Consider the following 14,308-nt stretch of genomic DNA (forward strand, 5'->3'; position numbering starts at 1 on the left):
ACAAAAACAAGACAACACGGTGGCTATACGGCAATAATCTCTGGCCATGGCTGACCCCATCCCCAAATGACTGGGTACAAGCACTGTATGTTTTCCTTGTATCTATTCCCACATTTTAAAGATTATACCTAGCTTTTACAAGGAACGCAATTGGAGAGACAGTGGAGTAAAAGGTCTGTAGTTTCTTGGTGGGACTGTTGCTGTCAGGTGCCATTGAGTCGGTTCTGACTCATAGCAACCCTATGTACAAAGGAAGGAAACACTGCCCAGTCCTATGGCATTCTCACAGCGGTTGTTATGCTTTAGCTCCTTGTTGCTGCCACTGTGTCAATCCATCTCATTGAGGGTCTTCCTGTTTTTTGCTGATCCTCTACTTTACCAAGTATGATTTCCTTCTCTAGGCTTGGTCCCACCTGATGACATCTCCAAAGCATGTGAGATGTAGTCTCATCGTCCTTGCTTCTAAGGAGCATCCTGGCTATACTTTTTCCAAGATAGATTTGTTCGTTCTTTTGGCAGTCCATGGTATATTCAATACTCTTCATCAACACCATAAGTCAAATGTGTCAATTCTTCTTCTGTCGTCGTTATTCATTGTCCAGCTTTCGCATGTATTTGAGGTGACTGAAAACACGATGGCTTGGGTCAGGCGGACATAACACTTTAAAGGCGTCTTTTGCAGCAGATCTGCCCAATGCAATCAGCCGTTTAATTTCTTGACTACTGCTTCCATGGGTGTTGATTGTGGAATCAAGTAAAACGAAATCCTAGACAACACCAATATTTTTTCTCTTTATCATGATGATGCTTATTGGTTCAGTGGCGAGGATTTTTGATTTATGTTGAGATCTAATCCATACTGAAGGTGGTGGTATTTGATCGTCATTAGTTAGTGCTTCAAGTCCTTGGGACTACTTACCTACTGTTTTTACTCCTAGTGTCGGCAGTATTAACATTATAACCAAAAAAGAGATGCAACAAAATATCATCACCACTCCCCTAAATGACACTGAACATAAGCTTGCTGCTCTGAAGAAAGAAACTGCTGTCTTGAAATGGTGGTGCTACGGAACAGAATAATTCTGGAGATGGCAATGGCACCCCAATTAGGCACCTGTATTTTACTAAAAATTGAAGAGTGTGTATATATTCCTGATAATACAGCCCTTGTAAACCACTCCTTTGTTCACTTATAAACCTAAATAGACTGCACAAAATGTATGAGGGACAGAGGTCAAGGAGTTGTTCTCTGGGTGGGTAACATGGTGGAACAAATTACTGTTTGGACTTCTTTGCATCATAATAGGTGGAATCATTTTTTGAACTTCCTTATACTGGTAGTGTAGTGTATGTTTACAATGCTTTAATAAAGTAGAGAAGTGAGCACTACACAAATATCCCCCCTCCCTCAGGCTCAGGGAAACTCGAGGAATAGATGCATATGTGAGACTGTAACAGTTGGGCTGGAAAGAGGTGGATTGTGGGGTGTTAAATATATCCAATATGGATCCTGCCACCACGGTCTCTGGGACAGAGCAAGAGTGACTGACCGGACAGTAACCCTGTTAGTTGTTAGACAAGGACATTAACCAGACTCCCCTCCACAAGGCCATCGCCCCTGCAACCCCCGCCAGGTTTCAGACTTTACTTCCCCTCCCTTCCTCCTGTGGTGGTCCTCCTGCAGTGGTGGTCCTCCTGCAGTGGTGATGTCACATTCCTTCCCCCCACTGTAATTCTCCCACTCGTTGAGTATATAACTAATAGACCAAAGGCTCCAGGTGCAGGCCAGTATCACACCCTAAACTAATGACCAGCACTTCGCAGTTTCACCAATGGGAATCTTCCCTGCCCTTCTGTATTTAAGCTTTCCCTAATTAAAAACCTTTAGTCCAATCAACCTGGCTTTTGCCACTATTTTTTTGTAATATGAACCAAGGTTTTCCAAGAGCATCATGAGAGTGCCAAGGCCGACACAGGGCCCATAAAGAGTCAAGAGTTCTTCCCGTAACAACTCTCTCCCCTTCTTTACTCGATCATTCTGTGCGAAAGGCAGAGGTGTAGTTTTAGAACTGCACAGAAATGGCTCCAGTGTCTGAGAGAAGCCAAGAACTCTGCTGGGAGTGATGGCTCAGGATGACTCTGGAAGGCCCAAGGTTCAGCCTCTCCGCCACAGTTACTCCGTCTTCAGACTCTGCTCAGGAGAGTCTATTATTCAACACAGAGCACCTGAGGCCTAAGGTGGGGATGTTAAAGCCTCATGATAATAGCTGAGAGTCACCTGTGGAAGGTAATCCCAGGAATCCAAGGCTTGAAAAACCATATATGTGAAGAGGAAGGGCTCAGTGAAAGTAGATCAGGGACTTAGGATGCCTCTTAGGATTGAGGCTCTTGCCCTTCTGTCACCTTTTACCTCACAGAAGAAACACAGCACAGAGCACACAGCAGGTCCCCCACCAAATCATATTTAGCCCCACCCCCTTATACTAAGAATTACCCAGTTCTCTGTGGTACTCACCATTTCCTGGCTACAGCTTCTGGAAGTTAAGTGAATGTCCTCTCAGAGCCCAAGAAGCCACTTAAGTAATAGCAATTGGAGTGGAAGCAGAGCTCACAAGCAACCTGGAGACAAGTGAATAATTTTCAGTTTACACAGCGAATCAGAGCAGTTGAAACCCTTACTTGTGATAGCAAAGATGTATAAGATGGTCGCTATAGGTACCCAGCTGCCTAAACTGGACCAGTTCTCTGTGTCACACCTGGGACCTGAAATGGAAAAAGATGGGGAGGAGACAGTATTAGGTAAGAAGGGAGCAGACAGGGTCTTGACCTTCAACTCTTTCCCTGGGCAGGACATCCTCCCAGGCTCAAGGCAGTGCTCTACCCTACGTCCATTTGCATTTAAGGCAGAACAGGCTCCAGCTTTCCAGAGTACACACCTGCATCCTTGATGCAGCTACACAGAGCCTCTCTCTTTTGGCAACAAGATCACAGGTGGAGGAATTTCCTCATTCCAGAGCGTGAGAAGCATCCATGGCAAGGCTGGAAAACTTGTACCTGATTTTCTCCAGGGACTCAGGAGTCCGAGCGTGAGTTAGTGTGTTCACCTACATAATTCTGTCCCTTGTGGATCAACATAGAGTTATTTGATATCAACATGGGAACATTTTCAGAGAGAACGTATTTTTCAAGTTTGGTCAATGCACTCACCATGTTTTATCAATTTTTAATTCCATACAGTTAAATCAGTTCCAACTCCCCCGACCCAGCTGAATGCTACTCTTGTATTTCTTGATCTTACCGTAAATGTTCTCTCTATTGCATGACTGTTATACCATGGTCTCCCCTTTCAGTATTCTTTCCTTTTATTATTTTCTCTAATACCACTAATTTCAATTCTTAACTTTATTTGTTCACTTATTATTTTCAGCATAAAATGGGAGCTTGTCAGATAGACTCTCAAGCTATATCACATGTCGACTAAATAAAAATCTGCATTTTAACATGCCCCAGGTTATCCACATCCACATTCAACTTTGAGAAGCATTCACTGCCCTACAGACTATAAATAAATGAACATTCTATCAACTGAGATGTCCTCTGAACCATCTACATCGTATCTTTCATCCACTATCTTCTTGATTCACAATCTCCATGTTAAGGACACTTCACAGTCTTCCTTAACTTATTCATAACAAGATGCTTCTTGACATAATTTATTCATGGCTGTAATTTCTAAAATCCATTTGCAGCTCAGGGACCAAACTGTTGGGTTTTAAACAACAAATACACTAACACATATCCCTGCTTAATGCCCATGAGCAGCTGTCCATTGCCCTTCAAAAAGCCCAGAGTGGTCATCAGGGTTGTAAACAACCAGCTGCCATTGTTTCCTACAGCCTGGCTCATAAAACAACCCCCTACCTCCAACTCAAACTGTGTTTTCTTTGCTCCAATCATCTCTTCTATCAAGGAATGGATTTAAACACTCAGTTTTCACAACTGAAATGTTCTTTCCATGCCCACCCACCATACGTGCTATCAACTCTGTTCATGTATATAGCTAAATCCAACTAACTATCAATCTTCCCTTAAATGGTCCTCCCTTACAAGCAGTCTAACCTGACCCTTGGGTTAGGTTTTTTTACTACAGGTATCAGATGTCCATGGTTTTTCATTATCTATTTAAACCTGTCTCCTATGCAAGACTGCAAATCTATGGGCAGACACACTATGTTTTGTTTTCTTGTTCTTTCTGGTCTATGACACTGACAATTGGGATAACATACTGAATAATCACATACATGCAACATCACCCATTGTATATATTCTTGAGCAACACTATTCAATAGAACTTTCTTTGAAGACAGATATGTCTTATTTCTGCAGAGTCTAATATGGAAGCCACTAGCCACATGTGGATATTTAGCACTTAACATGTGACTAGTGCAACTAGGAACTGAATTTTTCTTTTACATTTAATTATTTTAATTGGGAATAGCCACATCTGGCTAGTGGACATCACAGCTCCAGTGGACTCACCAGAACTGTAACTGATCTACATAGCAGAGAGGGTGTGTAAGCTGCCATCCCACAATGTAGAACCTCACAGTTTTCTGTTCACGATTTTAAAAAAGATGAACGTTATTTTCTCCACACACTAGATTTCAACAATAGATTCTTAAGTATGATGCCAAAATTATGAGCAACAAAAGTTAAAAGAGATAAATTGGACTTCATCAAATTAAAAATTTCGGTCATCAAAGAATTTCATCAACAAAGTGAAGTGACAACCTACAGAATGGAAAAAAATATTTGGGAATCATATAGAAAATGTTTTGTTGTATATTTTTTACCACACACACAAAAAAGAGCCCTTCTTGGCAGGCAGTGGTATATCGCTTGGCTGGAATGCCTCTGGCAAACGGCCTCCTTGGGTCTGCGCTGCCCCCACAGCCTGTTTACTTCATGCCATATTTTTTATTTTTCTTTATCTTTCCCCTTCTCCCTCCCACCTAGGCCCTGCACTGCCTTCGCCCCTTCCTAATGGGCCATGCCATGCCACCTTTCGAGGGAAACATCAGCTTGCCACCACTCCAATTCCGTCTCGCCCCCAACAGCTGGCTCAACCACCACTATATTTATATTTTTGGTGCTGCTGTTGTTTTTATTTTAGTTTCTTTGTTGATTTCATCTCCCTCTTTCCACTCTTTCCTTTCCTTTCTCTCACCCACCTAGTTCTGTGTGCTGCCCACTCCACTTCTTGACAGGCTGAGCGATACCACTCGGCTAGAAAGCCACTGGTCCACAGCCCCGCTAGGTCTGCCCTGCTCCCACCTGTAGAATCCTACTACACCACCAATTTACTTTTTTCTTTTTTTGCTTTTGTTTCTTCTTTCTTTTCTTCACCCACCTGCTTGGCTTCACACATCACATCCTCTCCCTTCCCTCCTGCCTACCTATACCGTGCACTGAGTGCCACGTCCCCAGAGCAGCACCTGAAGTGGTCCCTGGACCCCCGCCCTGCACTGCCCCTGGGCCTAGCTTTGTTGCTCCAAGTTCATGTTACAAACCACCCACCCCCATTCCTCCAGCTCCGCTTAATCTGTCCTGCTAACTGTAGCTGAGTGGCCGGCAGTGCCCGCCGGGAAAAGGTGGTGAGACGCATCATGCCCACAGGCAAGCAAGCAACAAAACATGCCCAGCCCACCTACCCAGACATAACCAAGTAAAACAAAAAAGGAGGACAAAACAATCAAATCTATGATCAATACATGAAGAAAATAATTCCTGAATATCCCAGAGACAGCAGACAATATCAAAACATAAAAGAAAACAGGACAGGATGGCTCCAGAAAGCGACCCCATAATAAAACACTAGGTTACCTTCTGGTAGAAGAAAAGGCATTGGAACTATTCCGGGTTCTCCAACAGATGAAAGAAAATGCAGACAAAAATAAGGAAAAAATAGTCAAAATTATGGAAAACACAGACAAAATCATGGAAAACGCAAAGTAATGGAAGAATTCAGGAAAATAATACAGTAACAAAATGTCAAAATAAATAAACTAGAACTCATACAAAAAGAGCAATTAGAAATCCGAAAGATGAATATTTCAGGAATGGACAGTATAATAGAAGGATTTAGGAGCACATTTGAAACACTGGAAGACCGGATCAGCAAAATTGAAGACAAATCCTTGGATACCACTTTGTTTCAGGAACTATCAGAGAAAACAATGAAGAAAAATAAAGAAACTCCAAGAATGACATGGGATGCAGTCAAAAGCAAAATTCTGTGTGTGACCGGAGTTCCAAAACAGCAGAATAAAACAGAAAAACACAGAGGATCACTGAAGATTTGCTGACAGAAAAATTCCCTAATACCATGAAAGATGAAAAGTCAACCATCCAAGAAGCTCAACAATCCCCATAAAGGACAGACCCTCCCTAAAAAAAAATCACCAATGCATTATCATAATCACACTCACTAAAACCAAAGACAAAGAAGGAATTCTGAGGGCAGCTCAAAAAAAACCAAAAGTCATATACAAAGGTGAACAACAGGACTAAGCTCTGATTACCAGCAGTAACAAAGCACGCAAGAAGGCAATGGGATGACATATATAACATCTTGAAAGAAAAAAACTGCCAACCAAAAATAACATATCCTGCAAAACTCTTGCTCAAACATGATGGCAAAATTAGGACATTTCCAGATAAACAGAAATTACGGGAACTTGACCTCACAAGTGTAGACAGAACACTCCATTCAACGGCGGTAAAGTACACATTCTTTTCCAACGCACACTGAATGTTCTCCAGAATAGTCCATATCTTAGGTCACAAACCAACACTCAACAAAATTCAATACACTGAGATTATACACAGCATCTTCTCTGATCATAACCCATAAAAGTAGAAATTAGTAAGACAAAGAGCAAGGGGAAAAATCAAATACATAAAACTGAATAACATCTTACATAAAAGCACTGGGTAATAGAATTCAAAGATAATTTTTTTTTTTAATTCCTAGAATCAAACAAGAATGAAAGGCAATGCTCAAAGGTGACTTTAGAGCAAAAGAAGCACACACAAAAAAGGAGGGACAAAATCAAAATATTAGCTATACAACTCAAACAAATAGAAAGGAAACAGCAAAAGAAGCCCACACCCACCAGAAGAAAGGAAATAATAAAGATCAGAGCAGAAAAAACAAAATAGAGAATAAAAAAAACAATAAAATCAAAAAACAAAACAAAAGTTCATTCTTTGAAAGGATCAACAAAATTTACAAACCATTGGACAACTGACAAAAGAAAAACAAGACAGGATGCAAATAACCCAAATAAGCAATGACATGGGGAACATTATAACAGACCCAAAGGGAAAAAAAGGATCGAAACAGAGTACCATGAAAAACTATCCTCCAACAAATTTGAAAACCTACAGGAAATTAACAAATTTCTAGAAACACATCACCTACCTAAACTAACACAAATTGAGGTTGAAAATCTGAAGAGACCAACAACAAGAGAATGAAAAGGTTTAAAAAAAAAACCTCTTAACAAAAAAAGCCCTGGCCCATTTGGCTTCACGGGAGAATTCTAGCAAACATTCAGAGAAGAGCTTGCACCAGTACTACTCAACCATTTCAGAACGCAGAAAAGGAAGAGACACTACCAAATTCATTCTATGAAGCCAGCTTAACCCTGATACCAAAATTAGGCACAGACTCCACAAAAATGAAATTTACAGACCAATATCTCTTATGAATACAGATGTAAAGATTCTAAAAATTCTAGCCAATAGAATTCAGCATATTAACAAAATACACCACGACCAAATGGAATTCATACCAGGTATACAGGATGGTTCAACTTAGAAACTCAGTCAACGTAATCCACCACACAAATCCAACAAAAAATCATATGACCATCTTAATTGACGAAGAGTAGGCATTCAGTAAAGTCCAACACCCATTCCTGATAAAAACTCTCAATAAAATGAGCACAGAAGGGAAATTCCTCAACATAATAAAGGGCATCTAGACAAAACCAAAAGCCAGCATCATTCTTAATGGAAAGAGGCTGAAAACATTCCCCCTGACAACAGGAACAAGACAAAGATGCCCTTTACCATCACTCCTATTGAACATTGTGCTGAAAGCCCTAGCTACAGCAATAAGGCAAGAAAAAGAAACAAACGGCGTCCAAATCGGTAAGAGAAGAAGTAAAATACCCCTATTTGCAGACGACATGATACCATATCATAGAGAACCCAAAGCACTCCATAAGAAAACCACTGGAACTAACAAATTCAGCAGAGTAGGAGGATACAAGATAAACATACAAAAAGCAGTTGCATTCGTACACACTGAGAAAAAGAACTATAGAAAGGAAATCAGGAAAGCAATACCACTTATAATAGCCCCTAAAAAAATAAAATACTTACAAATAAATCTAACCAGGGACTAAAAGACCTATACAAAGAAAACTACAAAACACTCCTGCAAGAAACCAAACGAAACCTACGTAATTGGAAAAACATACTGTACTTATGGATAAGTAGACTCAACGTTGTGAAAATGTCAATTTTACCCAAACAATCTACAAATACAATGCAAACCCAATCCAAATACCAACAGCATTCTTTAATGAGATGGAAAAACTAATAATTATATGGAAAGCGAAGAGAACCCAGACAAATAAAGTGATACTGAAGAAAAAGAATGAAGTAGAAGGACTAGTACTACCTGACCTCAGGACCTAATAAACTGCTTCGGTAGTCAAATCAGCCTGGTTAGTACAACCACTTTGAAAATTGATTTGTTGCTTCCTTAAAAAGCTAGAAATAGAAGTACCATACAATCCACCAACCCCACTTTTTGGAATATATCCTAGAGAAATAAGAGCTGTCACACAAATAGATATATACGCACCCATGCTGACTGCAGCACTGTTCACAATAGCAAAAAGATGAAAACAACCTAGGTGCCCATCAATGGACAAACAGATAAACAAATGATGGTTACATTCACACAATGGAATACTACACAATGATAAAGAACAAGGATGAACTTGTGAAACATCTCATAACATGCATGAATCTGGAAGTTATTATGCTGAGTGGAATTAGCCACAAAAGGACAAATATTAAATGAGACCACTATTACAAGAACACAAGAAAAAGTTTAAACACAGAACAAAACACTCTTTGATAGTTACGAGGGAGGGAGGGGTATTCACGAACTACACAGTAGACAAAAATTATCCTAGGTGAAAGGAAGGACAACACACAATACAAAGGAAGTCAGCACAACTGGCCTAAACCAAAAGCTAAGAAGTTTCCTGAATACAATCAAACACTTCAAGGGACAGAGTAGCAGGGCTGGGGATCTGTGGACCATGTTTTCATGGGACTTCTAGGTCAATTGGCATAACAAAGTTTATTAAGAAAACGTTCTGCAACCCACTTTGGTGAGTGGCGTCTGGGGTCTTAAAAACTAGGAAACGGTCATCTAAGATGCATTAATTGGTCCCAACCACCTGGAGCAAATGAGAATGAAGAACACCAAAGACACAAGGAAAATATTAGCCCAAGAGACAGAGAGGACCACATAAACCAGAGGCTCCATCAGCCTGAGACCAGAAGAACTAGATGGTGCCAGGCTACAACCAATGATAGCCCTCACAGGAAACACAACAGAGAGACCGTGACTGAGCAGGAGAAAAGTGGAGTGCAAAACTCAAATTCTAGTATAAAAACCAGACTTAACGGTCTTACTGAGACCAGAGGGAACCCAGAAGACATGGCCTCCAGACTCTGTTAGCCCAAAACTAAAACCATTCCTGAAGCCAACTCTTCAGACAACGATTAGGCTGGACTACAAGACATAAAATGATACTCATGAAGAGTATGCTTCTTAGCTCAAGTAGATATGAGACCAAATGGGCAGCTCCTGTCCTGAGGTGAGACGAGAAGACAGAAAGGGACAGGAGCCGGTGGAATGGACATGAGAAATCCGAGATGAAAAGCAGGAGTGTGTTTTCACATTAGAGGGAGGGCAACTAGGGTCACAAAACAAGATGTATATAAATTTTTGTATGACAAACTAACTTGAACGGTAAACTTTCACTTAAAGCACAATTTAAAAAAAAAGGGGGGGTGGGAACAGCTTGGTGTTTATACAATGACAGACACATTGACCAATGGAAAAGAATTGAGAACCCAGATGTAAATCCATCCACCTATGGTCATCTGATCTTTGAAAAAGGATTAAAGTCCATTGAATGGGGAAAAGACAGTCTTTTTAACAAATAGTGCTAGCAAAACTGGGTGTCCACCTGTAAAGCAACAAAACAGGACCCCTACTTCACACCATACACAAAAACGAATTCAAAATGCATCAAAGACATAAATATAAAACCAAAAACTAAAAGATCATATAGGAAAAATAGGGTCAACACTAAAGGTCCTAATACATGGCATAAGTAGCATAGAAACCATAACTAATAATGCACAAACACCAGAAGGTAAGACAGATAAAATTAAATACTTATGTTCATCAAAATGTTACCAGAGAATGGCCTCAATTCTTGTCTTCGGTGTAGGAATGAATTCAAACACTGAGACAAATAGTGCCAAGCGAGCAGAGGTTTATTAGCAAGCACAGGGTTAGTAGTAAAAGTACACTTGACTAGGGAGCGTCAAGCAGGCTACTCAGGTAGAGGAAGAATCTGAGTGCCCCACGGTTGTTTTTTTTAGGGTTTTATACTCTTTTTGTCTCTTGATCTGTCCTATTAACATTTAAAAGCCAGGACAAGATCCCTTCCCATGAAGACTATTTCCTTGGCTTAAGGTTTAATTACCAAGTTAGAGATCTTATCAAGTTAGGGACTTTATCAAGTTAAGGATTTTATCAAATCAAAGACCCCTGTAAAGATCATTTCCTTGGCTTAAAGTTTATCTCTGGTCCCCAGACCTTCTGTTGGCACAGGACAGGAACCATCCCCAAAGACAACTCATCAGACATGAAAGGGACTGGTTAGTGGGTGGGAGAGAGATGCTGATGAAGAGTGAGCTAATTATATCAGGTGGACACTTGAGATTGTGTTGGCATCTCTTGTCTGGAGGGGGGATGGGAGGATAGAGAGAGAGGGAAGCTGGCAAAATAGTCACAAAAGGAGAGACTGAAAGGGATGACTCAATAGGGGGAGAGCAAGTGGGAGTACGGAGTAAGATGTATGTAAACTTATATGTGACAGACTGATCGGATTTGTAAACGTTCACTTGAAGCTTAATAAAAGTTAATAAAAAAAAAAAGTTTAACTCCGTAGGGACCATCTTATTGAGGAATGTCACCACCCCCTGCCTCTTCCTCTTCCTGAGTGCAAGCTCTCCCCCTCCCCCCCACAAAAAGACTTCACCAAAAGAGTAAAAACAGAACCTACAGACTGGGAAAAAAGTTTTGAATATGACAAATACGACAAAGTTCTAATCACTAACATCTACAGGAAAATCCAACACCTCTACAACAAAAAGACAAACAATTCAATAAAAAAATGAGCAAAGGATATGAACTGGCACTTCACCAAAGAAGACATTCCGGCAACTAGCAGACACATGAGGAAATGTTCCCCATCACTAGCCATTAGAGAAATGCAAATCAAAACTACAATGAGATGCCATCTCATTCTGACATTACTGGCACACACACACACACACACAAAAAAAAAACCCAGAAAATAACAAATGTTGGAGAGGCTGCGGTGAGCTTGGAATTCTTATGCCCTGCTGGTGGGACTCTACAATGGTACAACCGCTTTGGAAAATGATATGGCCCTTCCTTAAAAAGTTAGAAATAGAAATACCATACAATCCAGCAATCCCACTCTAGGAATATATCCTAGAGAAGTAAGAGCTGTCACATGAATAGACATATGCACACCCATGTTCACTGCAGCATTATTCGCAATACCAAAAAGATGGAAACAACCTAAATGCCCATCAATGATGAATGGATAAACAAACTATGGTACATAGACAAAATGGAATACTACCCAACAATAAAGAACAATGATGAATCGTTGAAACATCTCACATGGATGAATCTGGAGGGCATTACACTGGATGAAATAAGTCAATCACAAAAGAACAAACACTGTATAAGACCACTATTTTAAAAACTCATGAAAAGGTCTACACACAGAAAGAAACAATCTTTGATGTTTAGTAGGGAGGGGAGGGGTGGGAAGGCAAAAACACTTAACTAGATAACAGAAAAGTGCTAACTTTCGTGAAGGGTAAGACAATACACAATAATGGGGAAGTCAGCACAACTTGACCAAGGCCAAGGTCATGGAAACTTCAGACACATCCAAACTCCCTGGGGGACCGAATTACTGAGCTGAGGGCTGGGGACCACAGCCTCAGGGATCATCTAGTTTAATTGGCATAATGCAGTTTATAATGAAAATGTTTACATCCTACTTTGGTGAGTATCCTTTGGGGTCTTAAAAGATTATGAGCAGCCATCAAAGATACTCCACTCATCCCACCCCATCTGAAGCAAGGGAGAATGAAGAAAACCAAACATGTAAGCAAAACATTAGTCCAAAGGATTAATGGACCACGACAAACACAGCCTCTACCAGACCGAGTCCAGCACAACTACATGGTGCCTGGTTACCACTACCGACCGCTCTGACAGGGTTCACAATAAAGGGTCCCAGAAAGAACTGGAGAAAAATGTAGAAAAAAATTCTAACTCACAAAACAAACTAGACTTACTGATCTCACAAAGACAGGAGAAACCCTGAGAGTATGGCCCCCAGATACCCTTTTAACTCAGTACTGAATTCACTCCTGAGGTTCACTCTTCAGCCAAAGATTAGACAGGCCCATAAAACAATAAATGCGCACACCAGCTCAGGGGCAAGGACGAGAAGGCAGGAGGGGATAGGAAAGCTGGCAATGGGGAACCCAAGGTCAAGGAGGGGAGAGTGTTCACGTCATGGGTTTGGCAACCATTGTCACAAAACAATATGCGTATTAATTTTTAATGACAAACTAATATGCTCTGTAAACCATCTAAAGTACAATAAAAAAACAGATTCTGGTGAATTATAATTCTAAATAGTAAAAATAAAAAGAGTTGCTAATGATACAAGATACCAATAATTTCTCAAACACTTAAATCTTTGAATATATGCTGCTACTTCTTGACTGTTTAGTGTCTAGTTTTTCCTCTTGTGTTTTATGTAAAATGATATCCTTTTTTGCTGTTACATGCAATAGGTTTTAAAATACACGTATCATCTTCATTCTACACTATCACATTTTGTTTAAATGGAAACACTGTCTAGTCATATTAGAGATGCCCCACATTATTTATTCACCAATTAAAAGCTTTACTTCATGTTCAAAATTGCTTACCATAAATCTTGACTTTCTACTAGTTGCACATTTCACATTCATTTAAACAAGACGACCTTGTAAAATACTTATTACAAAGGATGAAGTACTTTTTGCAACAGTGTAATGTGGCAACCCTCTAGGATCTGTTTAAGGATTTGGATTAGTTTCATTACACACGCCTCCCATTTTACCCTCATTTTCAGTATTTTCTGTTCTGACACCAGGAACGTGCACACTTTCACTTCAAGAAGCTTTCAACCTATTAAGAAGAGTGGGTCTTTGGGAGCAAAAACTGTGGCTGACCCACTAGCATCCAATCCGGTACAGATGTTACTTCAGCCAGGCATTAAGACCTCGGACAAACACTGGGTATGTGATCTCTATAAATTGGTCATAGCCTATATTAAGCCCGTTCAGCCACATCACATTTTACAGCACACCAACTGGGGTTGGCCGTATTGTTTTTCACACAATCATGAAGAAAATGTCTGTCTTACATGCAAAGAAATTCCTTGAAATGTGCCTCTTTCTAAATATTTTCCTCCTGAAATTGGTCCTAAATGCATGTGTATATGAGGCAATATATACATGCCTAACATACATGCAAAAGCTGAACAATGAATAAGGAAACCAAAGAATTGATACCTTTGAATTATAGTGCTGGCAAAGAATATTGAATATACCATGGACTACCAAAAGAACGGACAAATCTATCTTGCAAGAAATACAGCCAGTGCAAAAGGACTAATATTATATGAGACCACTATTATAAGAACTCGAGAAATAGTTTAAACAGAAGAAAATATTCTTTGATGGTTATGATAGTGGGGAGGGAGGGAGGGCAAGGGGACAGTAGCTAAGAACTATTTCAGGTGAAGGGAAAGACAACAAG

General features: G+C 40.2%; 1 protein-coding gene across 3 annotated transcripts in view; it reads right to left on the bottom strand.

Moving 5' to 3' along the window:
* The window catches only part of LOC100663987 (zinc finger protein 883-like), a 47,489-nt gene that overhangs the window by 31,243 nt on the left and 1,938 nt on the right, over positions 1 to 14,308 (bottom strand). For 2 of the 3 annotated variants that reach the window (XM_064280708.1, XM_010593316.3), the window contains exon 2: positions 2,516 to 2,619. The exons of the other annotated variant lie outside the window; for it this stretch is intronic. Coding sequence is in view for 1 of the 2 variants with exons in the window: in XM_010593316.3 (XP_010591618.2) it covers positions 2,516 to 2,518 (3 nt within the window). In the remaining variant the exon portion in view is untranslated. The remainder of the gene's footprint in view (positions 1 to 2,515; positions 2,620 to 14,308) is intronic. 3 annotated transcript variants of the gene reach the window in all.

The sequence above is a fragment of the Loxodonta africana genome, chromosome 3, assembly GCF_030014295.1.
Source record: "Loxodonta africana isolate mLoxAfr1 chromosome 3, mLoxAfr1.hap2, whole genome shotgun sequence".
Lineage (NCBI taxonomy): Eukaryota > Metazoa > Chordata > Mammalia > Proboscidea > Elephantidae > Loxodonta > Loxodonta africana.